Below are 12,572 nucleotides of genomic sequence, written 5' to 3' on the forward strand. Positions count from 1 at the left end.
TAAACTAAAAACTAAAACTAAACTAAAATGACAGCTCTGTTATCTTTTAAATGTGTCATTTATTTTTTTCATTGATTTAAACAATCAATAACAAAGAACAGGACATTGTTGCACTCTATATCTATCAAATACATCACATTCTCATCTGAGGGGCTGGGGTAACCCAGCCACTAAGAGTCTAAACTGTATCTGTACATAGAACTGGATAAAAGAAGGGAAAAGTAGTACAAGAAACATGATCAATTATACCTTTATATCTAGATGTTCACACTGATTTATATAATATATATCTCGTTTTATATTCTATTGTTGTACGGCTGCTCTATTCAGTCTTTAGTATGTTTTCATTTTGTTTTCACTGTGTTTTGAAACAAATTACACATATGACTTTAACTTTCCAAAAAGGAAAAGGCTTGGTTTAATTGCATATGGGACACAAAATATTTGGTTGATAAAAACTAAAATAGACTAACTAAAACTAAACTAAAAACTAAAACTAAAACTAAACTAAAATGACAGCTCATGTTATCTTTATTTATTTTGTCATTGATTTAAACAGTCAATAACAAAGAACAGGACATTGTTGCACTGTATATCTATCAAATATATCACATTCTCATCTGAGCAATGACTGGACGTAACTCCAGAGGCATCACATACTTTCTCTTGTCATTGTAATTTTGTGCTCTCTACTTCTGTGAAACTCGGTCAAGTAGACTACTCCTCAGCAGAGCATACTCCCAAAGAACAATTTCTACACGGCCCTGGGAAAGGGAAAGGCTCATCAGGTACATTTTCTAGTTTAAATGCACGTTTACCTTCACAGATAATGAGTGTTGTTAATTGTAGAATACACGCATTTAAATTTCTGTTTCCAAATTGTTTCTTCATTTCCAGCATATTGAAGTTTGTTAAACACGATACTGCCCTCGTGTGGACATGTAGGTCTACGTCCAAGTATAAAAGAAATATCCGAGCGAACGTTGGCATTGACGTTTACTTGACAGAAGTATAATTCGGCCTTCGGTGTGCTTTTGATATTTTCAAAAAAGTTCTTAGTAACCATTGAGATCCTGGTGTAGGTTATTCTAAAGTCTTGGTACCTGTTCCATGGGTTCAGACTTCACAGATACTTTAAATAGGTGGCATGGGGGTTGTAGCTCATCTTTGTATGAAAGCTTCAGACACCCCTCAAACCATGCATTTGCCAGCATCCTGATATACACAGTTTTTAGATATGACAGAAAGCATGATCTGATTGATATTCCAGCTGGAAAATTAACACACACGTTTAGGTAAATGTGTGTGCGTTGACTATGTCTATGAATATCTATGCATATTGGGCGACTGTGGCGCAGGAAGGTAGAGCGGTTGTCCACCAATCTCACAGTTGTTGGTTCAATCCCTGGCTCATCCGGTCACATGTCGAAGTGTCCTTGAGCAAGACACTGAACCCCAACTTAGTTGCTCCTGGTGAGTGTTGGCCAGCAGCATAGCAGCTCCCCCATCGGTGTGTGTGTGTGTGTGTGTGTGTGTGTGTGTGAATGGGTGAATAAGAAGCAGTGTAAAGCGCTTTGAGTGCCAATAGGTAGAAAAGCGCTATATAAGTGCAGAACATTTACCATTTAAATGCAATTAAAATTAGACATTTAAATTGCTTTTATATCATATATCGTAATTTATTTGTGTGATCCAAATGTTTTGATAAAACTATGCTTTATTTGTGCATGTACTTTGTGTATTTCTTCTGTAAGGTGCGTTGAGACGCCTTTGCTGTGAATATACGCTATATAAATAAAGTTGAATTGAATGTGTACGCACATACGTGTGTGCAGCTGAACCGGACTTGGCCAGTCTACAACACAAGCTATAGCTGCCTCTGGTTTTGTGTGTTATTCGCCTTGTCAAAGCGTTGCATATGCGCAGCAAACTTTAAAAGTTAACAAGGTAAGAACGTGTAAACAAAGCGACATTAATGTCGCGTTTATTTGACCCATCTGACTTTCCGTACAACACTCACCGAGTGTTGCTATAGTGACGAGTAGCTTCTTGGTTCGTCAACATGTCAGGGGTAGCAGCTACACGTCGTGAAAAAAAAGATCAAATAATAGTACTGGATAGTAAGCTACAGGTAATTATTGCTGTTTTCGTTGTGTGCTTTGTATTTGACTCGTACTCGTACAATGTACTTTTTTCTTCCATGAAAAAAACAGGATGTTGTCTTTCTTCAGTGGGAGGCACTGCCACACGAACAAATTGAAGACCTACTCCAACGAACTTCAGATGAGATTCAGTGGTAAGCAGCTAGATATTCCTGTTAACGTGCCTCACGACCAGCTAAATTCATCCAAATGCTTCCAGTGCAGATGACCTAAATTGGTTTGAGAAATAAAAAATACGTCTATTGCTAGAAACAAATCTAATGATAAATGGTCGGCACTTACATGGCGCTTTTCTACCTATTGGTACTCATCACCCATTCGCACTCACACCGATGGGGGAGCTGCTATGCAGCTGGCCAACACTCACCGGGAGCAACTAAGTTGGGGAACTTAGTTTGGGACATTTGACCGGAGGGAGGATCGGTGGACGACCGCTCTATCTCCTACGCCACTAATCCTTAATACATTTTAAATGTTTAATAATTAGGATAACAGCTATACAGAGAAATACTCGTATTTCATCTTTTTTTTTACAGAACATGCCCATGTGTGCTCACATTAGGTATAGAATTTATTGACTAATGCTACAGACGGGACTAGGAGACGCCTGTTCTGAGTGCAGCAAAATCGGTTACTGCTTTATCTAAGACAACGTACATGTTCATCTAACGTCTAACTTCAGACAGTCAAAAGCAAATTTCCGGTTTATGAAACACTTGGGGGCAGTACGGTGTCGTTAGCTCCTACTGATCTCCGTGGTGCTGAGCAGCACATCAAAAACACATATAGCCACAGGTTTTTGTAACTTAACTAAAACAAACCTCACAGTAACATTTCTCCATATAAAGCAGCCACTGGTTGAGGATGCAAAAACTCCTTTTATACCGAAGTTCTGTGAAGCATTCCTCTGTTTTTATTCCATGTTTGGCTGAAACAACCAGTCTAAGGCCATTAGTTAGTAAGGTTGGCAAGGGTGGACTCTTTCCAATACTTAAATATATAAATACATTTTAACGTAACTTTGCAACCTAGTCTCCTACAAATTGCGTTGTTATAACTAAAAAACTGTAAAACCATTAGATTTTCCTGAGAAACGTATTAACAACTGCATTACGTTTTCTGTGAGAATAGTGAGAATGAATTTTACTGTGTAATTATTGCCACTCATCACTTAAATTTACTTTCTATGCTCTGCAGGAAATTGAAGGAGATCCTGGACTTTAGGAACTGTCAGACCTGTATGAAAGAAGCTGCTGTCCTGGATTACCATTTGTGTGGTTTTTTGTGGGCTAAAGAGGCCAACTTTACACTCACACAGATCTCTTTCACCATTGCTGTACTGCACATGCTGCTGGACAACATAAAAGGTGAGGAGGACTGACAGTGTCTGAAAGCAATTGCTTTTTTAATTCTGTGCAAATGACCAGCCTATAATCCATAATATGAGCCAGGATGAGCTATACCAGGACCATGACATCTGCACAGTGTAAAGCAATCAAACACAAAAGCCCAATTCTAAATCCTGCATTTTAAATGTAGTTGTAGTCAGTAGTACATCTAAATGCCAGGATGTCCAGTACAAAACAAAAACTACAACCTCAGAAATACTTTGAAATCTCCCAGGTACATCAACAGAACACTAAGTTTACCACAGATACAGGCTGTTTTAGGGCTCAAGAATGAAATAATATATCATTGCAGCAGATCATACAGGTTCTTTTGTTCTAATATTTCAATAAAGTAAGATGCTATAAACAGTATTAATTTACTGCATTTGGATGGTCAAGCTTTTTTGTTAACTTTAGTAAATGTTAATTGAGGGCACAATATGCAACTTAAGCTGGTGGTATCATGACATTTGAAATTAACCCATGCTCCTCAGCTGAGCCCTTCCTCTCCCTGCTACTACTACTTTACTACTAAGTAAAAGTAGTAAAGGTGAAAGCTGCAAAAGGGTGTCCCTCTCTGATATTCTATGACAATGGGTCATATACAATCTTCAAAATATTTTGGAGCATATTTCTACCCAAAAATATTTACAAATTTGCATACTGTACCTTTAAAAATGTATTTGACACACTGATACAGTGTGTGTGACAGAATGTGTTTTGTTGGAGCTAGTTGTTCCCAATACTTTCCCAATTATACTGAATAGTTCTGTATTCAATATAATTATTTTTGTTTTTACCAATCTATTACCATATTGCTATAATTGGCACTAGTACATATCCTCAAGATGTATATACACCTGTAAGTCGCTTTGGATAAAAGTTTCTGCTAAATGACTAAATGTAAATGTAAATGTAAATATACACTATATAACTATGTGGCATCACAACATAGTCTCATTATATTTCAGAGAAACAAATGGGTTTAGTGGAGAATTTGATGGAGTTTGCTAAAACCTTAGCTGCTGCTTGCCAGGGCTTGACTTCAGAGGAAGACACCACTTCACTGCTTGGCACAGAAGAAGCCACAAAGCTCATAAACTACATCAAAAAGAGGTGACAAGTTATTTTTTTTATATTTTCTGCCTTTATTAGATGAGCCAAAGTTAAAAGAGAGATTGAATCTGTTTTTGTATTGGCAGAAATATCTTCTATCTACCTATTTTTGTTTTTTTAAGATTTGATTCATACCCGAAAGGTAACAGCTGTACCTAGTGTAAATCATGCCAATATAATGGATACATGATTTTATATAGGCCATGCTAACAGTTCCCCACTATGCTTTCTACACAACTGTATTATTAATATTTTGATAAATAATGTTTGATCATGTAGTATAGAAAAGGACATGGGGAGGGAAGTACTCCCATTTATTTTTTAAATTAATTTAAAGTAAAAGTATTACTAATGGTAATTAAAGTAATTAAAACTATCAGTTGACAGTTGAAGTGAATAACACTGATTATCTGACTAAAATGGCATCTGTCAGGGCAGGTCTTGAAGTAAATGTTCTGCGCTTTTCTACCTATTGGCACAATAGGTCACAATCACACTCATACACCGATGGACGAGCTGCTATGCAGCTGGCCAACACTCACTGTGTTGGCACAGTGAGTGTTGGTCACTCACTTTCACTCACCCAACTAAGTTGGGGTTCAGTGTCCTGCCCAAGGACACTTCCGACATGTGACTGGAGGAGGTGGGGATTGAACCAACAACTGTGAGATTGGTGGACAACCGTTTTACCTTCCTGTAAAATGTAAATGCAAATGTAAGGACCTGAGTGGCAAGGGCCATAACTGTGATGCTTAGACAACTGGGTCAGAATATCTCCAAAACAGCGGGTGTTCCTGGGATGCAGTGGTGTGTACTAACAAGTGTCGTACACACTGCTTGTACATGTACTTGAGTAACAAGGGTACTCAGAGAAATCCTTTAAACTTAAGAAACCTGGTACTTTACCCATTAATTTAAAATAAGAGCCACTCAGTTCCGACTTTATTAGATCATTTGTGTAGGCTCTGTACTCTTCTAAGTTTCAGTATATTAATTTTAATATTTAAAGGGACACAGTTAATTCTGTATACTTTTGCTGCAGTTTTTTTCAGAAATACAGACTGTATAAACTTCTCCTCACTACACCCAGAGAAGAGTTACTGACAGGCACAGAGGTAAGGCAGCTTATGACTTCTGTGTGTGTGTGTGTGTGCATGTCTTTTAAGTAATTTTTTTAAACATTCTATTTTCCAGAGGACAATTGAGGTGTTTAGCTGGCAGGATGGTTTCACTCCACTGGAGGAAGGCATTTCAGCTAATTAGAAATGGTCTGCACTTTTATAGCCCTTTTCTACCTTTTGCACCCAAAGCGCTTTACGGTGTTTCTCATTCACCCATTCCCACCCACAATCACACACCGATGGGGGAGCTGCTCTCTAGCTGGCCTACATTCACTGGGAGCAACTAAGTTGGGGTTCAGTGTCTTGCTTCAAGGACACTTCGACATGTAAGCGGAGGAACCGTGGATAAAACAACTGTGGGATTGGTGGCTGTGCCACAGTTGCCCCATTGAAATGGTCACTATTGGCCACTATACTTCTCTCTACAAGTCCCCATCATTAAGCCGATTGTTTAGAGGCGTTTTGGAACAATAGTCAAAAATGGTTTAAACCAGATCTGGATTATACCTGTGATAGATGCAAACAATATCCAGCTACTTCACATGTGTTGGCTTTGTTCAATTTGGCATAGTTTTTGGAGTCCTGTCTCTTTTTGAAGTGCCTTCCCAAAAATATTCCTATAGTTCTGACGCAAGTTAATCTTGGTCAAATCTGGACAGATGTTATAGGTTATTGTTTCAGAACGTTTTACATGTTTTCTTAAACAAACGTTTTACATGTTTTTTTGATAAACTCTAATTTGGTCTTGCTGTTACTGACTGTATAAGCCAATGGGAGTTTTCTCTGTTTGTTCTGCTTTTGTTTTCTTCTATAGTCACTGTGTATTGAAGGGTTAGGTAAATTAACCTAACAGTGACCCCTGAAAGGTCACAGCTCAAATGAAAAGAAGAAGAAAGACTGGTGAGAGCAATAACGTAGTAGTAGAAATGTAGTGTTTAGCTGTGGAGGTACATGGTTTCTTACCATGTTCTGTGGAACCTGTTCTGAGGAATATATTGGTTATCATCTCAACATCTTCTGTGAAATTACTGTGTTATCAGCTCAATTGTGGAATGTGGAATTCAATAAATATTTTGTCATACAACAACTTCTGGAGTGGATAATTGACACGAGTAATCCTGCCTCTACATTAGTAAGAAACTGCCTCTACATAGACTAAACATGTGGATTAACATTCGGTGTGAAGATGGAAGGGGAAGTTGATCCAGAAGCTAGTGAAAAGACGACAGTAAAATCCACCTCTTGAGGTCATGGAGAATACTTTGCAAACTCAGATAAATGCAAGAAAGACCAAGTTAGGCCCGCAGACGGAAAAAGGAACAAGGTACGTTTAATGGACTGCATGGAGGTGGTGGAAACCTACAAATTTGCTAGTACACCCTCTATATTTGCTCTGAGTAAGTGGTCTCTTAATTGTTGACTTTGACTTGGAAATGTCTCAGTTTGTCCTTGTTCAGATCAGCAGTTTCCAAAAGCAGCACTGTAAAGTGAGATTAACACATGACTACCGAAAAGCCAATTGTGAAAATAATTTTGAGCCACTGAAATTTTTGGTCTATTAATATTAAATAAAATGTTTACATATTTCATTAATTTTAACAAAGAAAAAAAAATCTGACAGTCTACGATTTAAGCACATTCTGATTTTAAATCCATTATGGTAGTGAACAGAGGCAAAATGATCTAAGCTTGAGAGAATGATGTGTTGCAGTATAAAATAGAAAAACACCTTCTATATCCAAAGTTACCTTGTGAATATAAAATATTGTTTCGATATTTCACAATTGCACCGCTCTATCCCAAACAAAACTTGATAAACTATACCTTGTTAGAAAGCAGAAAACCTCACTATTCCAATTATATAAAGCGATTTAACATTAAAAAACCACCGCAACAACAGTTTCTCAAAATGTAAGAAGTTCATAAGTTGCGTATTGCCATCCCTTACATTTTATGACAGGGGCACAATGTTATTGAATCCTCAAGTGCTGCACACCATTGTCTCTGTGAGTATCCAAAGAATAAAACACCACCAAACTTTTAGTCTTAAGTCAAAAACTATTATGTCCAAGAGAAAAAGCCTTAAAATTGTTGTTCTTCACTGCTCAGTCGTTAGTAAAAATGTGTATTCTTTTGTATTTTGGCTGCATATGAAAAATAAACATCGCAACCGGCACCATATTCTCAGTGAAATGGGCCTATTTTACGTAATAATGGACATACACAACAATGAGTTTAGCACACAGGAACAGATTGATAAGCTATCTGATAAGCTAATATGAATAGTTTATTTAGTTTTGCTGACTTGTATTAAAAAATATGGTGTTTTGCAGTTCTAAACATCGATTAAGCCATTTGGTTGCCTGTTTTTTTTTTGTTTGTTTTTTTGTTTTTTGCTTTTTGTCCTTTCAGCTTATCCTGTGAGTTCAGGGTCACCCAGTGCAATTTTGAAAATCCAAATCACCAACTTTTTTTCATATATTTTTGGAATATTTCGATTCCACAAGTGCCTATGAGTCCATTTTGTTTTTTGGTTCACCTGGCACCTGGCCAGGCATTTGACTATTTTCAGTCAAAAAAACACTAAAAATGGATAAACACAAAATCTTTACCAAATTTGTGTCTTTGTAAGTTTGCTTCAGTATCACGTAACAATATTCTGTCTTTTTATTATGAAATTAGAAAATGTCCCCTTTCCAATAACACCAAGCTCGTTAGTGTAGGCCTTGTTATTTAGGATTAGTAGGACAACTATTTTTTTTTAATGTATGTTAAATGGAGTGGAGACCTGAAAGATATTTCAAACAAATTAGGGATGCACACATTTATCTGCCACATTTATCATTATTGGACTGCTTCTCCTTGACCTATTCACACACAATGATGGGGAATTAGCTGTGATTTTAGGGTTCAGTGTGTTGCGTGGCACTTTGACATGTGACAGGAGGAGCCAGGAATCGAAACAACAATCCTGGGATTGGTGGATAGTCATCCACTTCCTGGGCCACAGCAGAGTTGTGAAAGAAGGTTATATTAAAGGCAATTTTGTAAATTCATAAATTGAATTTGTGCTCATTACAAACCAGGTAAGGGCTTGAAGACTTTAATACAGTTTAGTCAACAGAATGTAAATAATTCAACAAAATAAAAAACAAACTGAGTTGTTATTTTAAACACCAGTATCTGTCCTGAGTTTCAAAATTGGTGCATCCCTCAACAGAATATTAGGGTAAAGTCGAGTGTAAAATACATTTAGGAGCATTTCAGCAGATTATGCTGGGAAATACTGTATCTGGATTTCTCTGATCACATCCAAGCCCAAAATGGTTTTGGTAATTCATGGGTAAATAAAAAGCAGTATGCAGCACATAACCACACTGTGGTCCATTGCATAGCTAGAGCAGTGTCAACATTGACCTGGTGGCTCAATATTTTATTACTGATTAGTCAGACTTGCTATGTTACCTAATCAGTCATCATAATTCTACTACCGTTAGAGATACACAGTGACAGGCACGAAGTAAGTAAAACAATAGGCCCACTACAAAGGATATGGCACTATGTGAGGTAAATGGGATTATTAAGAGAAAATAATATTTAATTTGTTTTAATGACAAAATAAAAGGCCATGGGCATAAAGACGGCCTGAAAAGAAGTGTGAGCAAAGAGTGTTTCACTTTTTTGCTTCTTTTTCCAGATAAAACTACAGTATTGGTATTTATTGAAAAAAAGGGGTGCTCAAGGTTAATAATGTACTTTCTTGATAGAAATATGAAAAAATAGAACAAATTGCATAATGTTTTCTCCTGCCATTTACCACAAACATTACCACCACCTACAGATCATCTCCAGTATTCATTTCTGCGTACTGACTCCCCATCCACTTATATTCCATTTCAATGTAATGAAATGGAAGAGAATGAAAACCAAACCAAACCATGTTTACAAGCTGAATGATCATTGTAGTATTTAACAATGATCATTCAGCTTGTAAACATTTTCTTTCAACATCAGTTGTGGAAAAAATGGTATGAGTTAAAGTAAGATAATGAACTTTGTTGAGAAGTTCTAAACACTTTCTGATGAAGAAATTGTTTGTACCAGGTCCGTCTACATTATATATAATGTTGATGAGTAAAGTTCTTTGTTTTACTCTTTTTGCCATTTCAAAATAAGGGGATGCAAATTATTATCCTAACTGTATGGTTGTTTAACTTGCCTACAGTATTTGACTAAGCTTCTCTGAGATGGTCTTTTTACACTCAAACATTATATTAACTCATTGCCTTAGACGTTGTGAAATATTCCTCCACATTTATTGTTTTATTCATTTCATTATTACATAAGTTTTTCAGTCGTCCAACTTCTTTAAATTCTAAATCACATTTCTCAGTTTAATGTCTTATGTCCTATGTGTTACTATTTTCAATAAAATGTTTAAAGATTAGCATTGTATAAATCATCCCAACTTTCCTAAAAGGTTATTTAAATCACTTTATCATCTAACTAATGATTTTATATTCTGGGTTTTATATACTATTTTATATACTAGACTTGACACATCCATTATACAACAAAAACTATATTTTTAACCTATGTTAGGTCTTAACAAAAATGTATTTAAAATATACCTAGCAATGCCTATTGCATAATTTTAGTGGCAAGTCTGTTGATTATGATCAGCTTGTAGATTTATGCACATACACTAGGTGGCACTGCTCACTTTTCATAGCTTCTGTCCTATGTACTTTTTCCTCATCTTCTCTTAAAAACGATAGAGTGCCCAAGAAAAACGGAATTGCTAAATGTAGTGCTGATTTAAATATACCTGATTTACACTGTGTAATTAAAAAAATAAAATAAAAAAGCAGTAACAAATTTCTAATTTAAATAAACCTTATTTGATGTGTATTTTCCATGTCATGTGTTAGCAAACACTAAAAACACTGTTTAAACAGGGATAATCAATGATGTGTAATGTAGAGTTGGAGTGGGCCCCTGTGCCTGACCAGCCGCTCTGCCCATTCCTGTTGTTTTGGGTTGGGAGTTTCCACCTATACAGCTAAGGGGAAACACCACAGGATATCCTTTTCCTCATTCCTTAAGGATAGAATGACTCTTACAGTGTTTCTCATGTGTGTCTTCCTGGGAAATCACAGAATGGGTAAAATGTTTCCAGTGTTTCAATATTCTATGACTTCAATAAGCTGTTTTTCTTTTGTTGCAGTGATATGTCAAATAGACCTGTGGAGCACGGAAGCATCACCCAAACCTACACTTCTTTCTTGATACTACTAAACATTAGGTCTACTTCAGTCACCGTTAGATATATTTTCTATACTTAATTTTACAACTATTGCACTGGTTCTCAATAGAAACCCCTTTTGGAAATAAAACATTTTTTTATCACACCAGTGCTCAACTGTGACTGACTCCACAATTAACTACTAGGTGTTTAATATTCAGCTCAATATTAAACACATAGTAGAGTTACCACCTTTCTGAGAGTTTCAACTTAAAAGATTCAAGATTCAAACAACTTTATTGATCTAACTAGGCAACATCATTTCCCTAAATGATGTTGCCTAGTTATAGCTGCGTGAAAAGTAGAAAAAGAAAGGAAAATACTTACCAAGTACTAGTAAAAATAGATAATTAAATAAAATACAAATAATAAATGAAATAAAAACATTTATTTAATACCCCTCCTTTTTACAGAAATGGGAGGAGTTGAACAGTTTCATGACTACTGAGAGAGAAAGGATCTCCTGTGGCTGTGGGGTCTGTAGACATTGCGGACACTGGGGCAGGCCACTTTCTGTACTGGTGCCAGGCATGATGTGTTCCATCCCTCCTTAGGCTCAGGTCTAAGATGTGCTGAAGGATGCCACATAACTTGAAAAACTGTGGAGCACAGGTTTTCAGTACTCTGGGACTGACTCAATCAGGACCTGCAGCCTTTGAGGGGCAAAGCCCGCATAGGTCTCTCCTCACCTGCTCTGCTGAGATGGTCATTGGTGCAGAGACAAAAGTGGTGTTAAAGTCATTCAGGGGTGAGATGTGGGCACCTGTGGTGAAGCTCCTTGGGTGGTGGATGTGAGGCACATCAAATCTTTTGAAAAAGGTGTTAAAACCATTAACTCTGTCCACACTCCCCTCTGTCCTCTGTCTGCTCCAGTGATGCTTTTCATGCCACTCTAAACTGCTCTGGTATCCTTCTGTTGGAGCCTCTAAGCCTCCTTCCACTCTTTGATCTTCACGTCTGGACCTCCCTTGTTGCTTCCCTGTCACCTGACCTGAAGTTCTGCCTTTTTTCTAACTCAGGATTATTTTAATGTCTTTGGTGACTTTGGTGTCTTTGGACTTTGAATTTATAATTTTTCTATTAAATTTAGGCTATACAACAACTCCCCACACTGTGTGCTGTAGCAGCTTGTTAGTATCCTTGCTTTACTGACTGTTTATCTCATAGTCAAACTGCTGGGGGAATTATACTACATAATCAGGTCACAAGGTGCTTCCATTACTTCAGTGATGTGTAGGCTTACCCTGACCATAATCACTCCAACCACCAACCAAACACTCACCTAGTCTTCATTCTAGATTATAATGATTCCTGGTATAGGCCTTTCGTTTTTCACCACATGGAAGATAATCCACTACAATGTGTAAAAACAGCTTTATGCCCCCACAACATTCACACACGCGCACAGATTCTCTATTCCTCTGATCCTTCCACTCCTCCCCTGTATTTCTAACTATTGCTTTGCACAGTGAGTGAGTGA

The 12,572-nt window shown here is 37.0% G+C and overlaps 1 protein-coding gene across 2 annotated transcripts; it reads left to right on the forward strand.

Annotated features, from left to right (window-relative positions):
* Positions 1-1,972: 1,972 nt before the first annotated feature.
* On the forward strand, positions 1,973-6,743 carry cabcoco1 (ciliary associated calcium binding coiled-coil 1). 2 transcript variants are annotated; one of them, XM_067511740.1, is made up of 6 exons: positions 1,973-2,131; positions 2,232-2,296; positions 3,360-3,529; positions 4,522-4,666; positions 5,709-5,781; positions 5,861-6,743. In XM_067511740.1, the coding sequence occupies exons 1-6, from the start codon at positions 2,063-2,065 to the stop codon at positions 5,927-5,929; spliced, it is 591 nt and encodes a 196-aa protein (XP_067367841.1). In that variant the 5' UTR covers positions 1,973-2,062; the 3' UTR covers positions 5,930-6,743. The 2 variants fall into 2 exon arrangements, with proteins under 2 accessions (XP_067367841.1, XP_067367840.1); XM_067511739.1 differs by having other exon boundaries at positions 1,976-2,131; positions 2,214-2,296.
* The last annotated feature ends 5,829 nt before the right edge of the window (positions 6,744-12,572 follow it).

Source organism: Channa argus, chromosome 7 (genome assembly GCF_033026475.1).
Source record: "Channa argus isolate prfri chromosome 7, Channa argus male v1.0, whole genome shotgun sequence".
Taxonomy (NCBI): Eukaryota; Metazoa; Chordata; class Actinopteri; order Anabantiformes; family Channidae; genus Channa; species Channa argus.